At 41.9% G+C, this 26,849-nt stretch overlaps 1 protein-coding gene across 1 annotated transcript in view; it reads left to right on the top strand.

Moving 5' to 3' along the window:
- The window catches only part of FER1L6 (fer-1 like family member 6), a 165,328-nt gene that overhangs the window by 123,422 nt on the left and 15,057 nt on the right, over positions 1-26,849 (top strand). The window contains exons 29-38 of the mRNA XM_020891147.2: positions 676-788; positions 1,822-1,953; positions 2,873-2,998; positions 8,113-8,240; positions 12,627-12,797; positions 15,560-15,720; positions 17,960-18,102; positions 21,004-21,092; positions 21,544-21,642; positions 25,189-25,430. Of these exons, the coding sequence (XP_020746806.2) occupies positions 676-788; positions 1,822-1,953; positions 2,873-2,998; positions 8,113-8,240; positions 12,627-12,797; positions 15,560-15,720; positions 17,960-18,102; positions 21,004-21,092; positions 21,544-21,642; positions 25,189-25,430 (1,404 nt within the window). The remainder of the gene's footprint in view (positions 1-675; positions 789-1,821; positions 1,954-2,872; positions 2,999-8,112; positions 8,241-12,626; positions 12,798-15,559; positions 15,721-17,959; positions 18,103-21,003; positions 21,093-21,543; positions 21,643-25,188; positions 25,431-26,849) is intronic.

The following is a 26,849-nucleotide window of genomic DNA, read 5'->3' as shown; positions in this document are numbered from 1 at the left end:
GTTGTGGCATGTGGGCTATTTTTTTTAAGTTGTAGTGTACGGGATCTAGTTCCCCAGCCAGGGATCAAACCCAGGCCTCCTGCGCTGGAGAGCAATCTTAGCCACTGGACCACCCAGAGAAATTCTGAGACTGAGGTTGTTGAACTAGACAATTCTCAAGGTCCTAAAGAGATCTGAGGGGGACTGTATCTCAAGCTTGGGTGTCACTTTATCCTGGGTCTGTTCTTTACTAGCTGGGTGACTGGGCAAATTACTCACCCTCTCTGTGCCTAGTATAATGAGCTCTTGCATATGGCAGGAAGGCCAGCACATTGCTAGCCCCAGGCATCTGCTGACATCGCCCTGCTACTTGAGCGTAATCTCCTCTGTTCCTGCAGTGCATGGTCTGAAGGACTCAGGGCAGAAATCCTGCAACGAAATGTTACAATTTCTTCTTCTTTTTCTTCTTCTCTTTTTTTGCTGTGCCACAGAACATGGGGAAATCTTAGTTCCCCAATCAGGGATGGAACCTGTGCCCCCTGCTTAACCACTGGGCCACCAGGGGAGTCTCTCTATTCCTTTTTTAAAAGAAGGGTCATGACACATGCCAGAGCAAAGGAAAAGAGGAGCTTGACCTTGTCTTTTCTCATCTAAACAGCCACAAGAAGTCTAACCATTTCCGCTAAATATCCACAGAGGCGAAGCCAGATGAGGTAGTGGTAAATATAGACAGCCCGAAGAAGAAGAAAGACAAAATACTCAAGAAAAAACCCAAAGAAGATGAAATGCCCAACCTGGCCGTCTTGCAGGTGTGTGGACACAGCCATCTTGGCCATGGTTAGGGCGGGAAACTCAGAAGGGGGGTTTTTTTAGTCTTTCAGCCAACTTTGGAATGCCTTTGTCTGAAATAACTTGCTTTGTCTTTGTTATCATCGCTGATTCAAAGCAACAAACTGACATGCAAGCCAAGACAGTAGAGCCTGTTCTTTTCCGTTTTCTGCATGCCCATATTGAGAAGGGGCATAATTTACATTGGCTAGCTTGGATACAGCAACGTAATTTACAGTGTGTGAGTTCCCCTGGGATCACTTCTTGGGGCTTGACATCATCATGCAGATGTGCACAGACTCGAAATAGCAAGAGTTTTAGCTCTTACTAAAGTCAGCTCCATCAGACCAATCCTAACATTAGCCAGAGGTTGTTAGCTGGAGGCAAATTGACGGATATGAAAATTGGGAGTATGAAAATTATGTACCTAGATACTGAATTTAGCTAAGTTATTTTGATGGGAAATTTGAAGAAGTGATCTAATTATATTACTAAACCAAAAACTCAATTCAGTTTTCCATTTCTAAAATATACATGTGATTTTCTACTTGGAAAATTCACGGCTATATGCATTATAATAAAATCAAATATTCCATCACTTTATATGCATTAAGAATGAAATGTTTAATGAGCAGTTTTTAATTTGAATATCCTCAAAATATGGCAGTCTGTATCTGACAATCAGTGACATCAATTAGCTATACAAAGGTTTGCCACATATACTTATATATTACATTTATACTTATATATTACATTTAAACAAAACTTTGGTTTAGCTATACTTATTAGTATTTGAAAGTTTATCAGAAATGTTTTATACATTTCAGAGTGGTAGCTGGTTCTAGAAATGTCAAGTCAATCATATTTCTTGTTTTGCTAAAGATAAATTAACAGTTCCTCTTAGATTTTTCCAAGGGGTGTATAGGAAGACTGGTTTTGGAGAATCTTGGCATTTTTTCATTAAATCAATCCTGGGCTTTCCTTTAAGCACTCTCTCCTCCCTTCTTCCTAAAGATATATGATGGGGATCTCGAGAGCGAATTCAACAATTTTGAAGACTGGGTGAAAACCTTTGATCTGCTCAGAGGCAAGTCTATGGAAGATGACCAAGGCCTTGATGGAGACCGAGTCATAGGAAAGTTTAAGGCAGGTTCCAAAGTTAGCTCTTTTATTTGGCTCTCCTGTCTATAAATATCAGATATAACTTAATTCTGTGGGACTGTGGTGTGCAATGTATGTAAGGAAAATCTTTGATCTCTATGTAAGACCCTCCCTCTCTAGAATTCCACAAAACCAAGCCCTAGTCTTTTAAAGTATTTTATTTGTGGCCAGTAAAGTGGATTGGAGCTCAATCTGTGGAACATGAGAAACCAGAGTCATTACCTAAAAAGATCACTGAGTTTTACTTTCCTTTCCCCACCCCTGGCCTCCCAAACATATGATTGACACAAACCTACCAGATGATTGATTAAACTGATCAAACAACACAAGCCCTTCATCTGGCAGACCTATGATGTCAGCCTCACAAAGTAATAGGTGACACTGGCTATGAACCTACTGCATGCCTGGCCCTTTATATCAAAGTGATGTGTTGGAAATCACATGGGCATTGCAGCTTGCCAATCTGGATTTTAAATCCTCATTGTGATACCAACTAGCTTCGTGATCTTGAGCAGTACTTGACCTCCCTGAGCCTCGATTGCAGTGTCTAAAAATAGAAATACTGCAGTCGGAATGGAAATGAGATGATGGGAAAAAATGCTAGCTCAGCACCTCACATGTAAAAGGCACTCAGGATCCCATCTGATGCTCCTATTCCTGTTTCTTATGAAACAGCCCACTGAGGAGGTGTTGCTGTACCAACACCGATTCACTGATGTACCGTGAAGAAGTGCAGATGCAGGCAGGTTTTATGAACTGTCCAAGGACACCCCAGGGCAAGGGTAGAGCTACCCCAAGTCCTATTGGGTCCCAGGGTGTGGTTCATTCCCAGTGCTATGCCCTATATGGTTTTCAGTGGAGCCTTCATCATCTTGTTTCAACGGGTGGTGCTTTGTGGTTCCAGGGCTCCTTCTGCATCTACAAAAGCCTGGAGGATTCCAGTTTTGAGGACAGCGGGCAGCTGAGAATCCAGCAAGGGATTCCACCCAACCACCCCATCAAAGTCCTGATCAGGGTGTACATTGTTGCGGTGAGGCATCCTCGTTTACTCTGAGGGGTTGTTGGAATCTCCAAGAGCTGCCACAACAAAATATTATAGACTGGGTGACATAAACAGCATTCCTTTTCTCCAGTTCTGGAAGCTGGAGGCCCATGATCAGGTGCTACCAGAGCTGGTTTTTGGAGAGGCGTATCTTCCTGGCTTGTAGATGGCCACCCTCTTGCTGCCTTTCCTTTGTGTGTGCATGTGTGTGTGTGTGTCTGTGTGTATGTGTGTGAGGGTGAAAGAGACCCACACACAAAAAGGAGAGAGACAAAGAGAGGAGAGGAGATAGGTTGTTTTCTTGTTCTTGTAAGGTCACTGGTTCTATCAGTTTAGGACACCACCCTTCAGTCAGTCAGTCAGTTCAGTCACTCAGTCATGTCCGACTCTTTGTGACCCCATGGACTGCAGCACGCCTGGCCTCCCTGTCCATCACCAACTCCCAGGAGTTTACTCAGACTCATGTCCATCGAGTCGGTGATGCCATCCAGCCATCTCATCCTCTGTCGTCCCCTTCTCCTCCTGCCCCCAATCCCTCCAAGCAGCAGGGTATTTTCCAATGAGTCAACTCTTCACGTGAGGTGGCCAAAGTATTGGAGTTTCAGCTTCAGCATCAGTCCTTCCAATGAACACCCAGGACTGATCAGATCTCCTTGCAGTCCAAGGGACTCTCAAGAGTCTTCTCCAACACCACAGTTCAAAAGCGTCAATTTTTCGGTGCTCTGCTTTCTTCACAGTCCAGCTCTCACATCCATACATGACCACGACCAGACAGACCTTTGTTGGCACCACCCTGAGGACCTCGTTTAACCTTAATTAGCTCCCTAAAAGCCCTGTCTCCAAATACAGTCACATGAGGGGTCACAGCTTTGACACAGGGATTTTGAGAAAACACAGCACAGTCCTTAATAAGGGTATGAAGTTTGGTTGGGCTTCCCTGATGGCTCAACAGGTAAAGAGTCTACCTGCAGTGCAGATGAAGCAGGTTCGATCCCTGGGTTGGGAAAATCCCCTGGAGAAGGAAATGGCAACCTACTCCAGTGTTCTTGCCTGGGAAATCCCAAGGACAGAGGAGCCTGGTGGGCTGCAGTCCACGGGGTTGCAAAGAGTCGAATGTGACTTAGCAACTAAAGAACAATAGAGTTTGCTTGGTAACATGGACGTTTGCTGGCTTTTCACTCAGCGAAAACATTCCCAAGCTGACAGGACCACTCTGTGTAGCTTTGTTTGCTCTCTCTGGTTGGCTGCTAGCTGAGCAGGGAACCAAGCAGCACTGAAGCAGGAAGCTCCCAGGCAAGTCAGCCTGTGAAAAGGACCGGGGCGGAACAGGGCAGCCGCCGCTGCTCAAGCCTCCCCCTCCCACCCAGCTATGCCTCTGCTCTGCTGCAGTCAGGCATTTCATTTCCAGAGTATTTCCAAGAAAGCTATTATCTGCCCTAGGCTTCCTTTCTCATAGTGAGGGCACTGATCCTTCGTTGTGAAACCTCTTAGCCTGATTGCCAGGAAGCTTGGGGCCAAATCTGGTGCTTGATCAAAGTGACCCTGTGCTCAGCTTTCATGGTTCATGTATTTGTATTGATCTCCTGACCTTGGAGCTGGTTTATAGCCATCTTATTGCATATTAACTTTCTTGTTTACATTGCATAAAATATTTTTAAGAAACTGAAATGAAACATAAAACAAAGATGAATTAGTCTTTAATGCTAAGGTAGAATGAAATGTCCCCTTTCCACCATGCAGTTCTTATGTTTCCCTCATTATTAGTAGCACTGCCATCATCACCATGACCACCACGTGTGAGGCATGTTCTAATCACTAAGGATGTTGTGATGGGAAAAACAAAACAAAACAGTCCTTGCCTTCGAAGAAGTCACAATCTAGTTGGAAAGATGAGAAGCACTTGTAAAGTGTTACTGGCTATGCCAGTGGTCTATATTAAACACTCAGCCACAGGAGAATTTAGATAAATCTCAAAATTTTGTTCAAGAGATCACTCATGTCTTGGGAGAGATATTGTGCATTCCTCAGGAAATAGACCATGTTTTCAAATAAATTTGAGGAAATATTGTGCATATAATAATTCATTTCCCTTGTCCAACCCCTGAGATACATAAAGCTCATTAGCACGATGAATGCTCTGAGAATTCCAGAAGCAAAGAAACTGATTTAACAGCTTGATTCTTTAGCAGCATTTTCAAAATGTACTGCCCATACCTATTTTTCCTCCCTACAGAAAACCCTGCCATCTTTCTCGTGAATCAAATAGAACATAGAATCTGTATAGGAGGAAGGAGAGGGAGAAATCTCTTGGACCACAGAGACTGGAGAAGGATTATGATTTGTGTATTCATTTAGCAAATACCTGTAGCACACTTTTATATGTATACATACGTATGTGTATGTATGTATGTATAGATCTATATTTATATACAGGTACCCCCTAGAATGCAGATCAGGTTCCTGCTCAGGAAACAGCATGGAGGAAGGAGGACTGGGACTGAAACTTGAGCACAAGCAGGTCTTGAATGAATGAAGAATCAGAGAGTGTCAGCCCTGAGTTTTAGGGTGTAGGATAGACTATGGACAGCCAATGTTTTTCCTTGACATTTCTAGTAACAATGATTATGTGTGGTTTGCTTTCTCACACTGATTTAAGTAACTAAACAATTTAAATCTTGAAATATCTTAATTTGATAAAAATACCAAAGAAGTAAAAAATTATACTACTTAAAAGTTGTACAGAGAAAGAAATCAAATCCCCTCCATTCTGCAATTCCATCCCCAGAAATAGCTTACCCTTCTTATGCATATATACTCTTCTTATGCAAACACATCTCTATCTATTTACACTTGTCTATAACTACATCTCATCACTTCATGGGAAATAGATGAGGAGACAGTGGAAACAGTGTCAGACTTTATTTTTGGGGGCTCCAAAATCACTGCAGATGGTGATTGCAGCCATGAAATTAAAAGACGCTTACTCCTTGGAAGGAAAATTATGACCAACCTAGACAGCATATTAAAAAGCAGATATTACATTGCCAACAAAGGTCCATCTAGTCAAGGCTATGGTTTTTCCAGTGGTCATGTATGGATGTGAGAGTTGGACTGTGAAGAAAGCTGAGCGCTGAAGACTTGATGCTTTTGAACTGTGGTGTTGAAGAAGACTCTTGAGAGTCCCTTGGACTGCAAGGAGATCCAACCAGTCCATCCTAAAGGAGATCAGTCCTGGGTGTTCATTGGAAGGACTGATGCTGAAGCTGAAACTCTAGTACTTTGGCCACCTCATGTGAAGAGTTGACTCATTGGAAAAGACCCTGATGCTGGGAGGGATTGGGGGCAGGAGGAGAAGGGGACAGCAGAGGATGAAATGGCTGGATGGCATCACCGACTCGATGGGCATGAGTTTGAGTAAACTCCGGGAGTTTGTGATGGACAGAGAGGCCTGGTGTGCTGTGATTCATGGGGTCGCAAAGAGTCGGACTCGACTGAGCGACTGAACTGAACTACATCCAGGTATATATTTAATGGAGTCCCACTTCATGCATTACATATTGATCTTCTATTTCTTTCTTTCGTGAGTAATGTACCTTGGATATTTTTCTAGATGACTTCATATAGGTCTTTTTCATTCCTCTTAGTAACCACCTAGTGTTTTACTGAATTAACATAATATTCATTCATTCATTCATTCATTCACTCATCAAAATTGGGAAGACCCTATCTTAAGTCCTGGAGATAATGTAATGCACAAGACAGATAGTACTCTTGCTCTCATGGAGATAATAACTAATTGGAGATGATATGAGGATTAAGAGGGTATAAAAATAACCACAGACAGGTAAATAAGCAAGATAAATGTTAGAGATAACTGCCACATAAAGAATTAAAATTGGTGATGTAACCAACTACTTCAACAAAAATAAATTGGGCGATGTGATGAGAGTAAATGGGGAAGGGCCAATTTTGAATTGAGTTTTTTCCTAAGAAATTGACATATAAGTTGTTCACAATTTTTAGTTATTAAACAATATTCTAATGAACAACCTTGAAAATATAGCTTTGTGTGCTGATGCCTTTCTGTCTGTAGGATAGGGTCCTAAAAATAAGACTGTTTCTTATCTAGCCCTCAACTCCGAAGTTTCTCCATCTTTTCCATAACCTTCCTCACCATCTCCCTACTCTGGTCCTCCCTGATGGAAATGGATTGTTACTTAGCTGCCCAGCACTCAATGCAAGACTGATGGGCTCATGCATTTCAAAGCCAACTGGTTTTAGAAGAAGCTTTTATGTCTAGCCCATAATTTTACAGATGAATCTCAAAGAGATGACTTGTTTTGTCCAAGATCACATGACTACTTAGACCTGGAACTCAGGTTCATGCCTTTTGCCTCCTCATCCAGCAGATTCCTCTTTACTCTGTGCCAACCAGTGCTTTCCACTGGGGAGACAACTCCAGGGAAAGCAGGACTTGAGCAAAGCTGGTAACTTTTAACAACCGAGTGGAAAGGCTAAAACAGTGGTTCTTAAACTTGGCTGAATCATCTAGGAAACATCTAAAAAATCTCAAAGTCCAGGAACAATTAAATATCTGGGGATAGAACTCAGTTCAGTTCAGTTCAGTCACTTAGTCGTGTCCGACTCTTTGTGACCCCATAGATTGCAGCATGCCTGGCCTCCCTGTCCATCACCAACTCCTGGAGTTTACTCAAATTCATGTCCATTGAGTCGGTGATGTCATCCAATCATCTCATCCTCTGTCATCCTCTTCTCCTCCTGCCCTCAATCTTTTCTAGCATCAGGGTCTTTTCAGATGAGTCAGTTCTTCACATCAGGTGGCCAAAGTATTGGATTTTCAGCTTCAGCATCAGTCCTTCCAATGAATATTCAGGACTGATTTCCTTTAGGATGGACTGGTTGGATCTCCTTGCAGTCCAAGGGGGCACTCAAGAGTCTTCTCCAACACCACAATTCAAAAGCATCAATTCTTTAGGATAGAACTCAGGCATCAGTATTTTTTAAAATTCCCAGACGGTCCCTGTGCACAGTATTGGGAACCACTGGACTGAAGGATTTTTATTATTTTTCCTCTTCTCCAGGCATTTAATCTTAGTCCAGCTGATCCAGATGGCAAGTCAGACCCCTACATTGTGATCAAGCTTGGAAAAACTGAAATTAAAGACCGGGACAAATACATCCCTAAACAACTGAACCCAGTATTTGGAAGGTCAGTGGCCATCTGAGTCTCATTGCACTGTCCTCTCTGCGTTTGCTCCTGTGGTATTTCTTTGAGGGTGGGGTTGGTGTGTAGAGCTGTGTGGGTCTGCATGCACAGTGCAGATTAAATGCTGGCTGCTGCTCTTGCTGCTCATGATAACAGCCAATCAAGCTGATATTCATGGGGAAGGGTCGGATTCTTTCCCTGGTCTCTTTAGCAGTTTGGTTGTGCATGATCTTCACGCCCCTGATTTTCCAATAATGATTTTCCCAGATCTCAAATGTAAGAGGCCCATTGAACAGTCATCAGGTTCAGCCTCCTGCCTTGGAGAGAGTTCCTTTTTACAGACCAGATAATCGAGGCACAGAGCAGTTTAGAAACTTGTTCAAGTTCACACCACTCATAAGTAGAAGAGAAGGGGCCAGATGTTTAGTCTTTGTCTGTTACCAAAGGGATTTTTGCATCGTATCATTTTGCAGATCATTAGGGCTTCCCAGGTGGCACTAGTGGTAAAGAACCTGCCTGTAAATGAGGTAGATGTAAATGGGTTCAGTCCCTAGGTTGGGAAGATCCTCTGGAGGAGGGCAAAGCAACCCACTCCAGCATTCTTGCCTGGAGAATCCCATGGACAGAGGAGCCTGGTGGGCTATGGTCCATAGGGTCGCAAAGAGCCAAACAGGACTGAAGTGATGTAGCATGCAGCACACTGCAGGCAAAACGCTGAACTGCACTCCCAGTTTTCCTGCAAAGTGTTTACAAGGCATTGCATTTGTGTGTGTTTAGGTGAGCCACGGATTCTCCAGTTCTCAACAACCCTCCTCCAGGCCTTTCCCTTCTCCAGGGCATCTTCCCAACCCAGGGATCGAACCCAGGTCTCCCACACTGCAGGTGGATTCTTTACCAGCTGAGCCACCAGGGCAGCCCTCCAGCAACCCTATCACCCCACTCACCCTCTAAAAGGGCTGTTTGTGAGCCTGACTGCCATTAGCTCTGGAGTCAAGCACACCAGGTTTCACTTTGCCACATCGTACAGATGGCTCAGCCTCTCTGATCCGTAGAGCAATAACAGAGACACTTGACCCTCATACGCCTTTAGAAGATTACGTATGACAAGCACCCAGCATTGTCTATGACATTGCATAGTAGCTACTCAAAATGCATTAGCTTCCATCCTCTTCACCTTGATAATCAGTTTAGCAATGTTCACAGGTGTATCTCATTCCTTTTTTCCCCGTGTCCCAAGGACCATGGGATGAAATCTCTATCCACCTCATTTAAATTCATTTACACAATTGTGGTCGCTTTGGAACTTTTGACATTTGATCAGAACCAGCCTCTTACATGTTATTGCTCCCCAGGAAATAAGACAATAAGCAGTCTTGCTTGTTCAGATTAAAGAGAATGATTAAAACGATGTGCTAGGGAAATGTCCCTTGCTTCCCTGATCTGGAGATGACCTTTATCAGTACCTGCTGTTTATGTAACCAGCACTTCATTTTGCCAAGTGCTTTGTAGTCACTTTTTATGAGCTGCTCTCACCACAGTGCCATGAATTAGACTGGTTTTATAACCTCCATTTATGACCATTTTAAACAGAAGAGAGGTTGATGGGATATTCCTTCTTACCTCTGGCACTTCAGAGCCTCTTCCAGAAGCCCTCCAGGTGTGGATGTTTTGTTGGATGTTGCTCAGGGAAAGATACTGCTGGCTCCGTCTTGCAAAGTTCCAGCAGGGACTATGGAGGGATCTTGTGCCTGGCCTGGGGTCTGGGGAGCCCCTCTTTGAGACCTTTATAAGAGGATGTCACAGGCTCCTCCCCTGATGCCCTGGCCCCTGAGCTGCTTAGTTTTCTTCATAACCTCTAGCATGAATTGGTGTGTTTATTATGTGTTTATGGTTGTTTCCCGTCTCCCCACTAGAATAGGTGCTCCATTCCAATGGGGACTTGGTCAGGTACCCTGTACCCTGTACCTTGCTGTAACCGTAGTGCCTAGGACAGAGCATGGCACAGAGCAGATGCTCTTTGAGTATCTGTAGAATTATAGAATAAACGGATGAATAAACAATGGGCAAACCATCCTTCAGTCATTTTTCAGTGGGATTTCAGGGGACCCCATTATCCTGAGGGGGGTACACGCCTGAAGAGTTGAGAGTTCCTCATTTTCTTAATAACCACAGCATCTGATACACACAACACATATTATGATGTCTCACAAATGTCAAATGAACAAATGAATCAAAAAAGAAGGAATAATTGGACAAAGAAACAACAGGGCATCTTTTCTCTGAAGGTTCACAGTACTGAATATTTCTATAAGGCTCAGGTTTTACCCATTTCGTGATGCATTCTCTTTTTTCACACCAACTTTGTATCTAGAGGTCATATCACATTGACACCCACATTCGTTTAAGTCTAATTTTACCCCAGAGTGACTGGAAATCCAGTCACAGCGAGCTGCTTTTGGTAGTTTTCCTAAGGACAGCACTAATGAAAATTCAGGAGGGGTGAACCGGTGAGCGCACAGCATGCCATTCTGAAAGATGGATCAGAACATTTGAGCCCTCTGTCCTCTGTCACGGTGGCCAGGGGCAGTTAAACACTTAATAAGTCTTTCCTTGGTGGCAGCAGCTTGGTGATGGCCAAGTTCAGAGGTGGCTAGGGGCTTTCTGGTGAGATGCCTCTAGAATATCCATTACAGCTTCAAATCCAAATCTTGGAAACCCAGGGAGGCGATACTATGTCTTCAGATGGAAGAAATGATATCATTTTCTGCACAGCTGTATCCCTGGCCTGCTAGGGCTGCCTCAGTCGGTTACAGGCAAGGGGCTGTCCAGCATCTCTGAAGTTTTCTCTCTGGGGAGGGTTAATTGGCTCTGGGCTATGCTGTGATTGCCCTCCCTACCACCCTGGAGCGTGAGAGTCAGGCTAGTGGGCTGAAGGCTAGTGGGCTAGAAGGTCACAGCCCAGACAGGCCTGAGGACACCTGGGGAAATAATGGGCCTTCTAGTCTCCTCTCCTCCTGCCTCCTCTCTGTCCCTTGCCCCCAGACCACGCCTCCCTGTGTTGTCCCAGAGCAGAGTCAGGAACAGCTGGAGAAACACTGGTGTTTCAAGAACACATTTGCCTAAGATGCAGGCCTACACTCCCAATTTAATTCTTAATTCCTTCTCTAATGCTCAGTAGAACAGATAATGCATTGTTACAGGAAATCTGACATCATGCCTATTCCTCTCAACACTGCATTGGGGTGGGATTGTGGAAAAAGCATGGAATTAGGAGAAGGAAACTGATACTTAATCTTAGTTTGACCTGATCTGTGATCCTAGGCAAGTCCCCTGTGTTCTCTGGACTTCAGTTTCCTTAGCTGTAAAAGGAAGTGATTGGATATGGTGATTTCTGAGATCCTGCACAATTTAAGCAAACATTTACTGTGTCTGCTTTCTGCAGCTGAAGTACAGGCTCCAACAATGCAGAGATGAGGAGGGCAGGTCTCTGCTCTCAAGGGGCTCAGAATCTTGTAGAGACACATCCCAGTCCTGCACATCTATGTTTTCATGGTTTTCCATTGTCAGTAGGATTTTCGTTTCAAATAAACCCAGCTGATATCCCCTGATAATTGACAATGGAGGGGAGAGGAAATGGCAATTTATTGGGCACCAGTTGAATGCCTAAAAGTAAAATCTGTGCTTTATATAAACAAGATCCCATTTAACCACTATGCTATATTATAAAGAAGACATATTTATCCTCATGTACATATAGAGAGGCCAAGAGAGCTGAAATAACTTTCCCAATGTTTTACAACCAGGAAGTGGCTGATTCAAAATCAAGATTAGAAATCAGTCCTGTTTGAGACCAAAATCTAAGGACTTTGCTCTTCCTCTTGCTGTCACCCTAGCTGAGACTATAAGATGTGACCCATGAGAGAGTAGATGATTGTCCACTGGAAATTGACAAAAGGGTTGGAAATTGTTTGCATCTCAATGAAAAATTAAACTACATAAATATCCATTAAGTAGTAATTGGGTTGCTCAGTGTTTAGTGAGTTCCTGTGGACTGTAGGCCAATACTTAACCACTTGATGCAAACAGCCAACACATTGGAAAAGACCCTAATGCTGGGAAAGATTGAAGGCAGGAGGAGAAGCAGGCAGCAGAGCATGAGGTGGTTGGATAGCATCACCGACCCAATGGATATGAGTTTGAGCAGGCTCCAGGAGATAGTGAGGGACAGGGGAGCCTGGTGGGCTGCAGTCTATGGAGTCACAAAGAGTTGGACATAATTTAGTGAGTGAACAACAACAATGGACTGTAGGCAAGCTAAAAGTAAAACAGGAAAAAGTTCTCTGCAGTGCCAAATGCTGTTGATTCCTAAAGCCTCTACTTGGACGGCAGGTCATTTGAGATCCAGGCCACGTTCCCAAAGGAGTCCTTGCTTTCCGTGCTGATCTACGACCATGACTTGATTGGGACAGACGACCTCATTGGTGAGACCAGGATTGACCTGGAGAACCGCTTCTACAGCAAACACCGAGCCACCTGTGGCTTGCAGAGTCAGTACGAGATGTAAGTTCTTCCTCCTGTGGAGTCACTGTTGGTGTCCTGAGGCTGCAGCCCAGGTGCTGGGACGACCAGCTAGGACTCAGTTTTAATATCTCAGATGGGTTCCATGTCTGCAGGACTCACTGCTAACTTGGAAATCGCTCACTGCAAATGAGGGTATTTGGGGCTGGGGAGGCAACACTGATTTGGAACCCAGGGCAAATTCTTCAAGAGTCAAGAGTTGAATTGTATTTGTTCAGTTGATTAGCTGGGCCTGGTGGACTGAGCTCTCAGTGGGGAATGATGCTAGAAGAATGATTAACATAACACAAATGCCAATATCCTAGTTAATTACAACCAACACTCACAAGTACTTAAAATATACCACACACTTCACATGGTATATCTAATTCAGTTCTCCTCAAAACCCACTGAGGTGTTATTCCCATCTTATGCATGAGGGAGAAGTGGGTCCAAGTCTCTCTCTTTAAAAGGTTTTTGAATTCTGCTTAATTTTAGATTGTATACTAGGTTTCTTTTTTTTAAGTGTGGCTTATTTGATAAGCCATAAGAGAAAATTCTTATAAATATCAGCTAGGAAAATATATTTAAAAAGGAAAATATAAAAACATTCATTAGGCTTCCATGGTGTAATTTTAGAAATATTTTTGAATATAAAGTAATATATATTCCTTGTAGAAAATTTAGGAAATACAGAAAGTACAAAATGACGCTCAAATTATTTCACTCATAGATAAAACTTACATTAAAAATGTGTATGTATTTCTTTTTAGTAATTTTCCTATGCTGCATGCATTTATAGTTGCTCAGTTGTGTCTGATTCTTTGCGACCCTTTGAGCTATAGCCCACCAGGCTTCTGAGTCCACGGGGTTCTCCAGGCAAGAATACTGGAGTGGGTTGCCATGCCCTCCTTCAGGGTATCTTCCCGGCCCAGGGATCAAAACTGTGTATCCTGTCTCCTGCCTTGCAAGCAGATTCTTTACCCATTGAGACATTGAGGAAGCCCTTTGCTATGCTATTTCCCCCCAGAGTTGGACTCATACTATCCATGCAATTTCCTAAGCTTCTTGATGCACTTACACCTTGTATCATAAGCATTCTATGATGTTATTAAATATTCTTCAAAATCATTATTTTAACAGCTCTGTGGTATTCCCTTATGTGAATTTATTATACAGTTATACAACCAATTTCCCTTCTTGAATTTCAGGGCATTTACATTTTTCTTCTTTATTCTATTAGAAATATTGCTGCTATGAGCATTGCCATACAAAAGCCATTGCAGACCTTTCTGATGATTAATTCGGAGTTCATCCGTAGACATGGATTTATTTCCATCGAAAGGAATGCACACCTTAAAGACTTTTAATGATAACGTCCAGACGTCTCTCCAGAAGGGGTGGACCAATTTAGACTCTCATTAACATAGTCCAAGCATCTATTTCCTACATGGCATGATTTTCAGACAAGTCTCTACTGCTGGCCTGTTCTCTGAGCCGAGAATGCCAGCTCAGTCTGGGGACTTCAGTGAATGTAGAAGCCTTCTGGGGTATTTACATCATTCTCAAGTACCTGAGAGGGTACCATTCAGAGAATGATTAGCTGTGTGCACTGTGAAGTCAGTAAAGAAAACCACAAGCGAACGTGGTATGTCTTCTCTTCAGTAGAACTTCCTGACAGTGGAATTACCAGGTATCAGAATAGTTTAGTCAGGTAAGTTGTTCACTGAAGTTTTAAAAATAGACAAGAACACCTATTTCTGGGAAGGTCTATGTATGGTTCTGGGCCTGGCTTGGAATCTTTTTCAGGATCCTCATATTTCTGAACCAAGGTAGGAAAACTGTTTTCCAGTTGTGTTTGTTTGTTTTTTTTTTCAATGTTTAAGTGGATTAAATTCTGATGAATCCAGCATCCCAGGAAGCAGAGAAATCCAAGCTTATCTTAGTCATGGTTCCTAGGGAACATCTCATTGCAAGTTAATGATTTTTTTTTTAACCAAATAGCTGTTTTTAAGGAAAGAAGGGGTTGGAAAGATCTGGAAACTCACCACTAGGAAATAACTGATTAGAGAAGTGGCACCTCAAGACTTCCTGCCCGGGATGTGAGTCTACAATATGATTTTGGAAGAGGAGGAGAAGGGAGGAAAGAAGCAGAGGAACTGGAAGAATGAGCTTGGTTTTCTTCTGAGAAGAAGTAGCAGCCAAATAGCTATTCTGCTAGTGACAGGACAAACTAAACCAAAACTACCTGCAAAGAAATCCGTAGAGACAGAGAGCACATTGATGATTGCCAAAGACGAGCCTGGGCACGGGGAATGAGGAATGACTGCCTAAGGGGTAGCAAGTTTTCTTTTGTGGTGATAAAAAAATTTTTTTGGCACTAGATAGAGGTAGTGGTTGCACAACATTATGAATATACTAAATTCCACCAAATTGGTCAACTTTAAAATAGCCAATTTTGTTATGTGAATTTCATTTCAGTTTTTTAAAGGATGCATTTGTTTAAAAAAAAAAAATGAAACTACCTGAAAAGAAATGCTCTGTCAAGCTACTCCGAAGTTCTGCCTTTCATACCAGCACACATATGCAGAGGTATTGACCAGAAAAGAGAGAAAACAAAATAAACAAAAACACTAGCCCCAAGCAGGTGGAAAAGCTAAAGGACACCACACAGGTCATCCTTAGGTGGTCCTTTCACAGAGATCTTGGGGGGCGGCTCCTGAGGAAGCCCGGACCTCACCCTCCGTCCTTTGTCCACTTTTCAGAGAAGGATACAATGCTTGGCGAGACACATCCAAACCCACCGAAATCCTCACCAGGCTCTGCAAAGACAGCAAGCTGGATGGCCCCTACTTCCGCCCTGGGAAAATACAGATAGGAAACCAGGTCTTTTCTGGAAAAACAACCTTTACCGAGGAGGACACGGGTAACTCCCCACAATGTATCCTGTTCAAGTGGTTCTTCTTTTGAAAAGCCTGCTTTCAGTGGTATTGATGACTGAAGGCAATGGTCATCTACTGTAAAGTTAATGCATGGAAAAGTAATAAGGAGGATGAAGATCACTTGTAATCCCCAAATTCAGAGATAATGATGGTGCATGGTGGTATATTTCTTCACAGTGTGTGTGGGTGTGTGTGCGCGTGCAATATGCCACATTTTTACATAATTTTAAATATGCCATATATATGGTACATTAATATATATATATAGTTTCGTACTCTGCCTTTTCTACTTCCAATAGATTATGACAATTCTTTGTTCTTTGAAACGATCTTTGATAATTTTCTATTTTATGGCTGTGACATTTCCATTGTGTCCATTTTTATGGTGTCACTTAATGTTTCCATGAATCTCCTTACACATATTTTTGCATATTTCTGGTGAGTCTACAGTATATATCATAGAAGCAGAATTGTTGTGTCAGAAGATATACAATGCCTTAAAATGAATATTATATAGAATAAATACTTGGACACAACTCAAATTACCCCCATAAGTGTTACACCAACAACTCTCTTATTCCAACATCAAGAAATAGATTTTTCCATATGAGCAACATAGAATATACCAGGAGGACCCCAGAAAGTCTTTCATAAATTTAGGATGAGAAAAAAATCCCTTTTAAGGATATAAAACAATTTCTGTACTATCACACCTATCCATTTGATGCTGAAAAAATACCTATATATGGTGCAGTGCTTCTGATGCAAAAAACCAAATTATGTACATGCTACAGGGTGTTTTGACACTCTGTTGATCCCACCACTTTAATACCAAGATTTCCTTTTACCTTGTTATTTTGGTCCCAAGAAATTCTAAGGTTTTTCTCATGCAGAGTTATTGACATTTAGTGTATTAACAATATAGATGATTTTCTGTGAGAAAAATACTTTTCCACAACATACTCTATTAAGCCAATTTAGTCCTGGGTCACTATTCTACATTTCATGATTAAACAATTTATTTGCCCACCAAAAACCTGAAATTATGTTCATCAAGATCAGTTCTTGACTGATTAAACTTTATGACAAAGATTTAATTAATCGATTACTTGTTCATCCCTATCGACTTTTACTGACTATAATGATTGCTGTTGGGAGATTCTCTTGGTAGCCTTTTATTTATTTGGTTAAACCAAGTTCAACTTTTCTATGTCAAATTTCGCCATTCTAAAGTTTGTCAAGAAGATTTTATTCTTTCAACAATTTTTGTCTTATTTGGCAAGTATTTTTTCTACCAATAGTTTTTATCATGAATTACCTTTTTTAAAAATAAAATGATAGAGCAGAGAGTCTCTTCCCTGAGTAGGTGTTGGTAGGAGTGAGAGATCTCAAGCAATAATGAGAGTCATAAGACATCAATGAGCACACATTATGTCTATTTCACCACCTTGTTTAGGGCCATTCTGATCCCCCAGGCCCTCTCCTGCTATAGTGTTAGCAAATAGCTTTATGTCTCCAGAAAAAGTACCCTCTCTTGTCCCTTGAAGCCAAGTTTGCGATTCATAGACTGAAGGAGTCTGATTCAAGGGGTGAAGGGAGTCCTGTATTCCAAGACCCTGACTGTGCTCTGAGTCCTCTGGTCAACCCATCTCATTTCCCAATCTCTTAACTTTTTTTCTTAATTAATTTATTTTTTAAATTGATGTAAAGTTGATTTACAGCATTGTGCCAGTCTCTGATATACAGCAAAGTCTTTCCTCAGTTATACACATATATACATTTTAAAAATATTCTTTTTCAATATAATTTATCCCAGAAGATTGACTATAGTCCCTTGTGCTATACAGTAGGACCTATTCGAAACATAAAAGTTTGCATCTACCAAACCCAAACTCTCAGTCCATCCCTCCCCTTAGCACCGTCCCCCTTGGCAACCTCAAGTCTGATCTTTATGTCTGTGAGTCTATTTCTATTTCATAGATAGATTCACTCTCTTAACTTTCAATCTCTTTCCCCCTCCCACCACTCTACTCCCACCTCTTTCCATGTTATTTGTCCTATTTCTTTTTTACTATCTCTTCTCTCTACCTGTATATTTTCTCTCTACTTGTATATTTAAATAAACCTTTAAGGAAGTGTTTGAGAATGTATGACAGTTCATCACTGCCCCCTTACAGGAACATGCATCTGACAAGCCTCTTTATTTTTCTCTCTTCTGTGCAGATGAGACGGTGGAGTCATATGAGCACTTGGCCCTCAGGGTTTTACACTCTTGGGAGGATATTCCAGAGGTTGGGTGTAGGCTGGTTCCTGAGCACATAGAAACCCGGCCACTGTATCACAAGGATAAGCCTGGAATGGAGCAGGTAGTGGCCAAGAAATGTTCATCCCCAGCAAATGAGACTTATGCCCTAAAAGTTAATCTTTTGTGTCATATAGTAATGGTTCCCAACCAGGGACAATTTCCCCCCTCCTAGCCTGGACATTTAGCAATGTCTGAAATATCAGTATTTTTGGTTGTCTCAGGTGGGTGAGGGTGCTACTGGCTTCTAGTGGGAAGAGGCCAGAGATGCTGCTAAACATCCTATTTTTTGTACTGGGCAGCCCCCAACAACAAAGAATTATTCAGCCCCAAGTGAACGTTAAGATTGAGAAACTCTGCCCTAAAATCAGAGTTGGATTTATTGCTCTTTCCTTTTTATGATTTGAGTAATCAAATTCTTTCAGAAGAATATTGGCATTTAAGAAAGTTCAAAACCCATTTAATGTACCCAAGAACTTGTCCAGAATCTATCAGTAACCACACAGCCCGCTAGTTTTCCCAGAGAGGCAATATGAAGAATTAGCAAAAACAAGCTGTGTGGAAGATAACTAGAGATCTGGGTTACGAGTTGGAAGGGAAAAGAAAATAACTTTATTAAGAAACTTTTAATGTCCTAGACTCCTTATGGAAATAATTTCACTCAATTAGGATATATCACTCAAGGATGTATTTATCCATATTATGGCCATATTATGGCCATTTTGAGAGTAAAAGAGGGCATTATTAATAATTAAGCTGCTACAAAGGGCCCATGCCAGGGTTTTCCTAGACAAACAGAGGTGTAGGGGTCACCTAAGCCTTATTTCTTAATATTGCCTCATGATGAAATTATTATGATCCTTACTTTTAAGAAACTGAGGTTAGGAGAGTGTAAGTAACTTGCACAAAGTTACTCAGCTGGTAAACAATCTGCCTGCAATGCAGGAGACCCCTGTTTAATTCCTGGGTTGGGAAGATCCCCTGGAGAAGGGATAAGCTACCCACTCCAGTGTTCTTGGGCTTCCCTGGCGGATCAGATGGTAAAGAATCCACCTACAGTGCAGGAGACCTAGGTTCAATCCCTGGGTTGGGAAGATGCCCTGGAGGAGGGCATGGCAACCCACTCCAGTATTCTTGCGTGGAGAATCCCCATGGACAGAGGAGCCTGTCCGTGGGGTGGCAAAGAGTCGGTCATGCCTGAGCAACTAAGAACAGCACAACAGAGAGCTGGGATTTAACCCAGACAGCTTGAGTCCCTGGTTCTGTCCCGGCTCTGAATTCACTCACTGTGTAGTCTGGGCAAAGCAGGTGAGCTTGACTATAACGGGGCAGGAAGACCCACACTGCTATCCCAGCCATGGTGGAATATAAACCTAGTGATAGGATGTGTGTGGGTGTCTGAAAAGAATACACTTTTATCAAATGTAGCAGCTTATGGTTATTTCTTAAGATTTACTCCCAGATCTTTGAAATCTTTTGGTTACTGGTATCCCTCATTTTACCTGTCAGATGTGGCTTCTTGGTTAAAGATGAATGTTAATGTCTGTTGCTTGGGAAAGTCCGTGGACAGAGGAGCCTTGTGGGCTACAGTCCAAGGGGTTGCGAAGAGTCGGACACAGCTGAGCCACTGAGCACGTAATGTCTCTGTAGAGATCCTAGGAGTATAATCCTTCATTGAATTGGAGTGGGTAGCCTATCCCTTCTCCAGTGGATCTTCCCAACTCAGGAATCGAACTGGGGTCTCCTGCATTGCAGGAGGATTCTTTACCAACTGAGCTATCAGGGAAGCCCAGAATTGGTTCATCACTTCCCAAATGCTAGCTCTTTGCTTACATTGTCCCTTCCTCTGGAAATCCTCTTTTTGTCCCCCTAGCCAAAGCTCCTCCTTCACCCAAATCCTACGACTCCTCCCCACTCTGTTGACAGCCTCACTTACTTCATATAAAATCTTCCCTGACCATCCCAGCCTTTGCTGATCATTCACCTTCTTGCCTGAGCTGACAGAGCACTTAGCGTACATATAACAGAGCTGAACATAGAATCCACTGGACCTTCTTCCTATCTGGGCTTTCCAATCCCTTGAAATGGTAAATTTTGGTGTATGGAGTCCAGAGCAATGGATGGAAGGTCCTATTCTATCACTAATTAGCCACAAGACTTTGGATAATTTCTTTGACTTCTCTGAACCTTACTTTCTCATGGCTAGGGGTGAGCATTGGTGGAGCTAGTGGATGTTAAGGTACATTGGAGCAATGAAGCATGATACTTCTGACAGATAGTAGAATCTCTGTAATCTGTAATCCTAAGGGGTTGGTAAGAAAAGCCAGGTCTCTATAGAGTCAGCAGATAAGATTTGAATTTAGGCTCTGCTTTATATTGCCTGTGTAAATATGTGCAAGACATTTCTCATCTGCCAAGTAGGAATTTCTACCTAGTGGAGATATTGGAGGAATTAATGAGACATTGCTTTCAATTGCACAGGGCTGCATCTACCACATAGTAGGTGCTCAGTAAGTTTTGCCCTTCTTTAGATATATGCTCTAATTTTTAATAAAAATGTAAGTTCTGTCTTTGTCAACAAATATTCTAAAAACAGTATGGATAATAATATTATATTATATTATATTTACCTAATAACTATTCCTAGTGAAGTGAAAGTGTTAGTTGCTCAGTCATGTCTGACTCTTTGTGACCCCACGGACTGTAGCCTGCCAGGCTCCTCTGTTCACGGGATTCTCCAGGCACAGATACTGGAGCGGGTTTCCATTGCCTTCTCCGGGGGATCTTCCTGACCCAGGATTGAAGCTGAGTCTCTTACGTTTCCTGCATTGCAGGTGGATTCTTTACCGTCTGAGCCACCAGAGACTCAACCCTAGTAAAGAGATCTGTTAAAACTGTGAATGTCAGTGTCCATGTGGTAACCACACTTTCCCCCAAAAAGCTAGTGTCTTCTTTTCTTAACAAGGGCCGTCTGCAGATGTGGGTGGATATGTTTCCTGAAGATACGCCTCAGCCTGGACCTCCTGTTGACATTTCGCCAAGGAAACCCAAAGGGTAAGTAGTTGCAACTCCATCTTCAAGGAAAGAGACCATGGTCTCAGGCTAAAAGACCTGGTGTCTGATACATTACATCAGTCGGCTGACACCTGATAATCATGCCTGACTTTCCACCTGGTCGGTTACATCAGGAGGTGAGTGGTGGTAGTAAGAATAGCAATGGGGATGGAAATAGTGGCCCGTTTTATGGTAAGAGCCCTGACTGTCAACATTCTTCCACATTCTGAAATATGTTGGTTAATGGAAGGAGGATCTGCTCAGAGAAACTCATATTCTGATGATTCCAGCTGGAACACTTGGTTTTGATGGAACAAAGCCCTTGTCTTAATATTTTGAACTTGGTAAAGTCGAGGAAGCTTATGGACTCAAAGCAATACCAGAATCACATAGACACCAATCGACTCAACCTCCAGGGTCTTCAGCCTATGTCTCCCTTCCCTTACCCCAGGTATGAACTGAGAGTAACCATCTGGAACACAGAAGATGTCATTTTGGAGGATGAGAATATCTTCACAGGACAAAAATCGAGTGATATTTATGTTAAAGGGTAAGATCATCAGCAAACTCCATCCACCCTTCCTTCTCCTTTTCACCCTTTAACCCCCAACCAAACTATGCCTCATGGAAGGCACTCCACACACACCCCACAAAAGGAGGCTTTCTTACTCACCTTGTTAGAAAGGTCACTTTGTCAAATATTTGGTTATTTTACTAAGAATGATTATCTCGTGAAATATTTTTGTGAGAAAATTTGTTTATATGAATGTCTCTTCCTGTTAAATGTTGACTGCCTAAACTTTTTGAATAACATTCAAAATATGTTTACACCAGCAGGAAGTAGTGAACTATAGTGCTATTGATGAAAGATTCAGTGTTAAGATTATATGCATGCATGCTAAATTGCATCAGGTGTGTCTGACTCTTTGTGACCCTACGGACTGTAGCCCACCAGGCTCCTCTTTCCATGGGATTCTCTAGGCAAGAATACTGGAATGGGTTGCCATTCCCTCCTCCAGGGATCTTCCCAATTCAGAGATCGAACCTGAGTCTCTTATGTCTCCTGCATTGGCAGGCAGGTTCTTTACCACTAGCACCACCTGGGAAGCCCACAGTGAAACCAAGGTCGCTCAGTTGTGTCTGATTCTTTGCAACCCCATGGATTACACAGTCCAAGGAATTCTCCAGGCAAGAATACTGGAGTGGGTAGCTGTTTCCTTCTCCAGGGGATCTTCCCAACCCAGAGATCAAATCCAGGTCTCCCACATTGCAGGTGGATTCTTCACCAGCTGAGCCACAGCCTAACACAAAAGTTGAAATTTATACCTTTTCATTTGCTAGTTTCATAAAAAAAAAAATTTACCAACCTAGGACCTAGGAAACTAAATAATTTGTATCTCTCTCTTACATCTTGGCTATGACACAAATGCCTTTGCAGGTTTCCTTTAGCCCCTAGTCAGGGAGGGAGAGGAGGTGGTAGAGAATCAGAAACAATATGATTTAAACATGTACCCTAATCAAGAGGGAGGGGATATATGTATACATGTAGCTGATTCACTTTCTTGTACAGCAGAAACTATACAACATTGTAAAGCAATTACACTCCAATTTAAAAAATAAGAAAAGAATTGTGGTTCTTTTAGCAGGAAAATTTCAAAGAAACAAAAGATAATTTTTTTCTCCACAAACTCTGAGGAAGTTAAGAAATTATTTAGAGGTTTTCAAAATAAATATTGCATAACCTAAGGCATTCTATGATTTAAAAAAAATAGAATAATAATCATAATAACATGCAGAAGTTATCTATAATAATAACTATAGAGAGTTTCTCATCCAAAATCTTCTCGATAAACTACTTGTTTTCAAACAAAATATTCAGTATACTCTCAAATGCAAACAATAAAGTATAAATATTATTGTAATAAAGTATACAAATTTTTTAACAACAACAATAAAATGTGCCCTCAGATAAAACTCATCTCAGAAACAGTAAATTCTTCTCAGTTTTATCTTTGTCTTCCCCAACAAGAAACCGTCTTCCTCATTGGCACTCTCATTTCTGGTATGCCATTAAGTCATTCATTTTAGGTCCCAAATAGCTGTCAGCAGTATCCATTGTCTTCATCGTCACCACATCATCATCATCATCTTTTTTTGAAAAATGGTCTTATATATTTATTTATTTTTGGCTGTGCTGGGTCTTCATTCCTGTGTAGGTTTTTCACCAGTCGTGGCAAGTCAGGGCTACTCTTTATTGCAGTGCATGGGCTTCTCACTGTTGTGGCTTCTCTTGTTGTAGAGCACAGGTTCTAGGACATGTGGCCTTCAGCAACTGCAATTCCTGGGCTCTAGAGCACAGGCTTAGCTGCTCCAAGGCATGTGAGATCTTCCTGGACCAGGGATCGAACCCACATCTCCTGCTTTGGCAGGCAGATTCTTTACCACTGAGCCACCAGGAAAGCTCCACCATCATTGTCTTTTTCTCCATCATTTCTTGCTGGGGTCAGTACTATCTGAATTGGTCTCTCTATATTCACTCTTGGAGGAGGCAGTGGCACCCCACTCCAGTACTCTCGCCTGGAAAATCTCATGGGTGGGGGAGCCTGGTAGTCTGCAGTCCATGGGGTCGCTGAGAGTTGGACATGACCGAGCGACTTCACTTTCACTTTTCACTTTCATGCATTGGAGAAGGAAATGGCAACCCACTCCAGTGTTCTTGCCTGGAGAATCCCAGGGACGGGGGAGCCTGGTGGGCTGCTATCTATGGGGTTGCACAGAGTCGGACACGACTAAAGCGACTTAGCAGTAGCATATTCATTCTTACCTCCAATAATTGGTTCTCCACATTGAAAAATGAGTTATCTTTTAAAAACACAATCTGATCACATCAGTCCTGTACTTAAAACCCTTTAACGACATCCTATTTTCTCTGGACAAGGATCTAAAATCTCTCATAAGTCCTAAAACATCACATATGATGAGCTGCTACCTATCATCTCACTGGATCAGTTCTCCCCCTTGCCTTCTCTAGTCACACTGAGCTTCACTCCTGTCTTAGAATGTGTCCTAACTTCTTCTTCCATAGGGCCTTTGCATATCCCTCACTGGTGACTTCTTCCACCCCACCCACGTCCCTCCATCCTCTCCCCTCCATGACGGAGGCTCCACAAAGGCAAGGATCACCTCTGCTTGCTCCCCATCAGCCCCTAGCATCTGGCTCAGCCCTTACCTCATAACAGATACCACACATACCTTGATTGGCTGAGCACCATCTTTACCTAAAAAAGGTACCCTTACCTAAATAATTGTGCCTTTACCTTGAGTGGTACCACTCTTCTCAGAAGAGAAGGATCTTTGTCTGTTCTGGGGTAGTTTGGGGTAGAGGAAGGGATATTTGCTTTCAGAAAGTAAGTCGTATTGCATTATCAATTAGTTTGAATTTAAAGTACCTATTTTCTCAAGAGTTAGTTAGCCATGGATAAAATACTAGAGGAAAATGTATTCATAATAGCTTACTTTATACTCAGCACGGAAGAGAAAGACCAGATAATACTAAGAGGAAATAACATAATAGATCATTTGGAGTACATAAAGCTCTGGACATATATTATCTCATGTAATTCCTCAGAATTCCCATGAACTAGATTCTGTGATTGCTTCCATGTTCCAGACGCAACAAAGGCACAGAGAGTTTAGACAACTTATCTGTGTAACGGAGTAATGTAATATAGCGGGTGTGGAAATGCCCCCTCCCCCATCAAGAAGTCTCCCAGGGTGAGAAGAAACTCATATTAAACTTTCATTTCACATTTCCTGAGTTTTCCCTCTTTATTGCATGGGGCTTCAGAGCTACTCAAGAACTACTGAAGACAATTCCCTAAACTGACTTAGAATGAGAGTCTGCTTTCTGCTTCAGGCCCTTTGATCCCTGTTTATTGCTTTCAGAGTCAATGGAAATTTCCATCTGAATCTAACTATATCATAATTTTAAAGCTATAATCCATGACCACAATGAAACCATTTCAATCACTCTTGATGATGCTGATGCATGAATAATGTGCTCAGAGTGTTTAATTATTTCTCTGTCTTCATTCAGGTGGTTAAAGGGTTTGGAAGATGACAAGCAGGAGACAGACGTGCATTACAACTCCCTGACCGGAGAGGGGAACTTCAACTGGCGCTTTCTATTTCCGTTTCAGTATCTCCCAGCAGAGAAGCAAATGGTCATTTCCAAGAGGGAGAATATATTTTCGTTAGAGAAGATGGAGTGTAAGACACCAGCTGTGTTGGTGCTCCAGGTTTGGGATTTTGAAAGGCTGTCTTCAGATGATTTTCTGGGTAAGGTAGAGACTTCATCAAAGTCATATTAATGTTGAGGGTTTTATCCCAACTTCTGGAGAGCTTAGTCTGAGTTTGCTCCACAAATAATCATTTCAATGCTGTTTAATAATTTTCATAGCAAAATATTGGAACATTCCAAATAGTCCCTTAATATAAGGTAGTTGACTCTGTAAGTTATGGTACATCCCTATGGTAGAAGATACATATTCAAGAAACTTTAAATTGATCTTTGCTCCAATGCTAAGAAACTATTAAATTTTGAGCTAATTACTGGTCTCCTCTGTACCTCAGTTTTCCTCAGTTGTAAAATGGGAATAATAATATTATATACTTCAGAGGGTATTGGGAGCTATATATTTGATAATCTAAAAGCAAAGTACAGAGTTTCATACATAGTAGTGCTCAGTAAGTAATAACCCTGCAGCCATTAAAATATTAGAATATTTAATCGGTTGATAGTTAGGCAAGATGCATTAAATGAAAAAAGTATGTAAAAAAAATCCCCTTTTGGTAAAAAAGTGTGTTTATTTTTTTTTCCATTTATTTTTATTAGTTGGAGGAAAAAGTGTGTTTATTTGTATAGCAGAAAGAGTCAGAGACAGCCAAAGAGACAGAAAGACTGATATGAGGATATGAACTAATAAGTAAGGCAATGGTCAATTTTTGGGAGGTAGGATTACATAACTTTTTTTTTTTTTTTGCTCATGTACACATTCTAAGTGTCCACATTTAACAAATATTACTTTTGCAATAGGAAAGGTTATTGAAGAGAGAGAAATATAATATCATCTCATGGCATTCTCTTATGACTTATATTTACTTGTTGAAAACACATTGTTGAAAACTAGTGGATGCAACCAAATAGAAGCAGACACACAGATACAGAGGACAAACTAGGGGTTACCAGTGGGGAGAGGGAAGGAAGGAGGGGCATCCCAGGGGAGGGGGTGTGGGAGGTCAAACCGTTGGGTGTGAGATAGGCGCCAGGATGGATTACACAACATAGGGAAATACAGCGAATATTTTATAACAACTGTGAGTGGAAACTAACCCCTTAAAGATTGTATATAAATTTTCTTAAAAGAGAAAATTCGCTGTTGAGAACCCACGAAGGTACTGGAAGAGTTGCTACCAGGACAGTAAGACTTAGTCCCCCCCAACCTGGAGGAGTTCAGTGGACCCAGAGAGGGAGGGATGATGGGGGGAGGACGTTCTTACAGGCTGATCGGTGCTAAGGCAGGGAAAAGCTCAGAGGGTAGATACAGAATCTAGATCATACTCGGGGAACAGAGGAGAGGCCCAGCAGATGACATCAGAAACTGAGGCTTGAAAGTTACATACGGTTGCTCTGCCCTGGTCTTCTACCTGCTGCCACGTTACTTTCTTTTATTTAATACTTTTTAAAAAATGTGGACC

The sequence above is a fragment of the Odocoileus virginianus genome, chromosome 15 (genome assembly GCF_023699985.2).
Source record: "Odocoileus virginianus isolate 20LAN1187 ecotype Illinois chromosome 15, Ovbor_1.2, whole genome shotgun sequence".
NCBI classification, from domain to species: Eukaryota; Metazoa; Chordata; class Mammalia; order Artiodactyla; family Cervidae; genus Odocoileus; species Odocoileus virginianus.
Note: the sequence above shows the minus strand (reverse complement) of the source record. Positions and strands in the feature narration are given on the sequence as shown.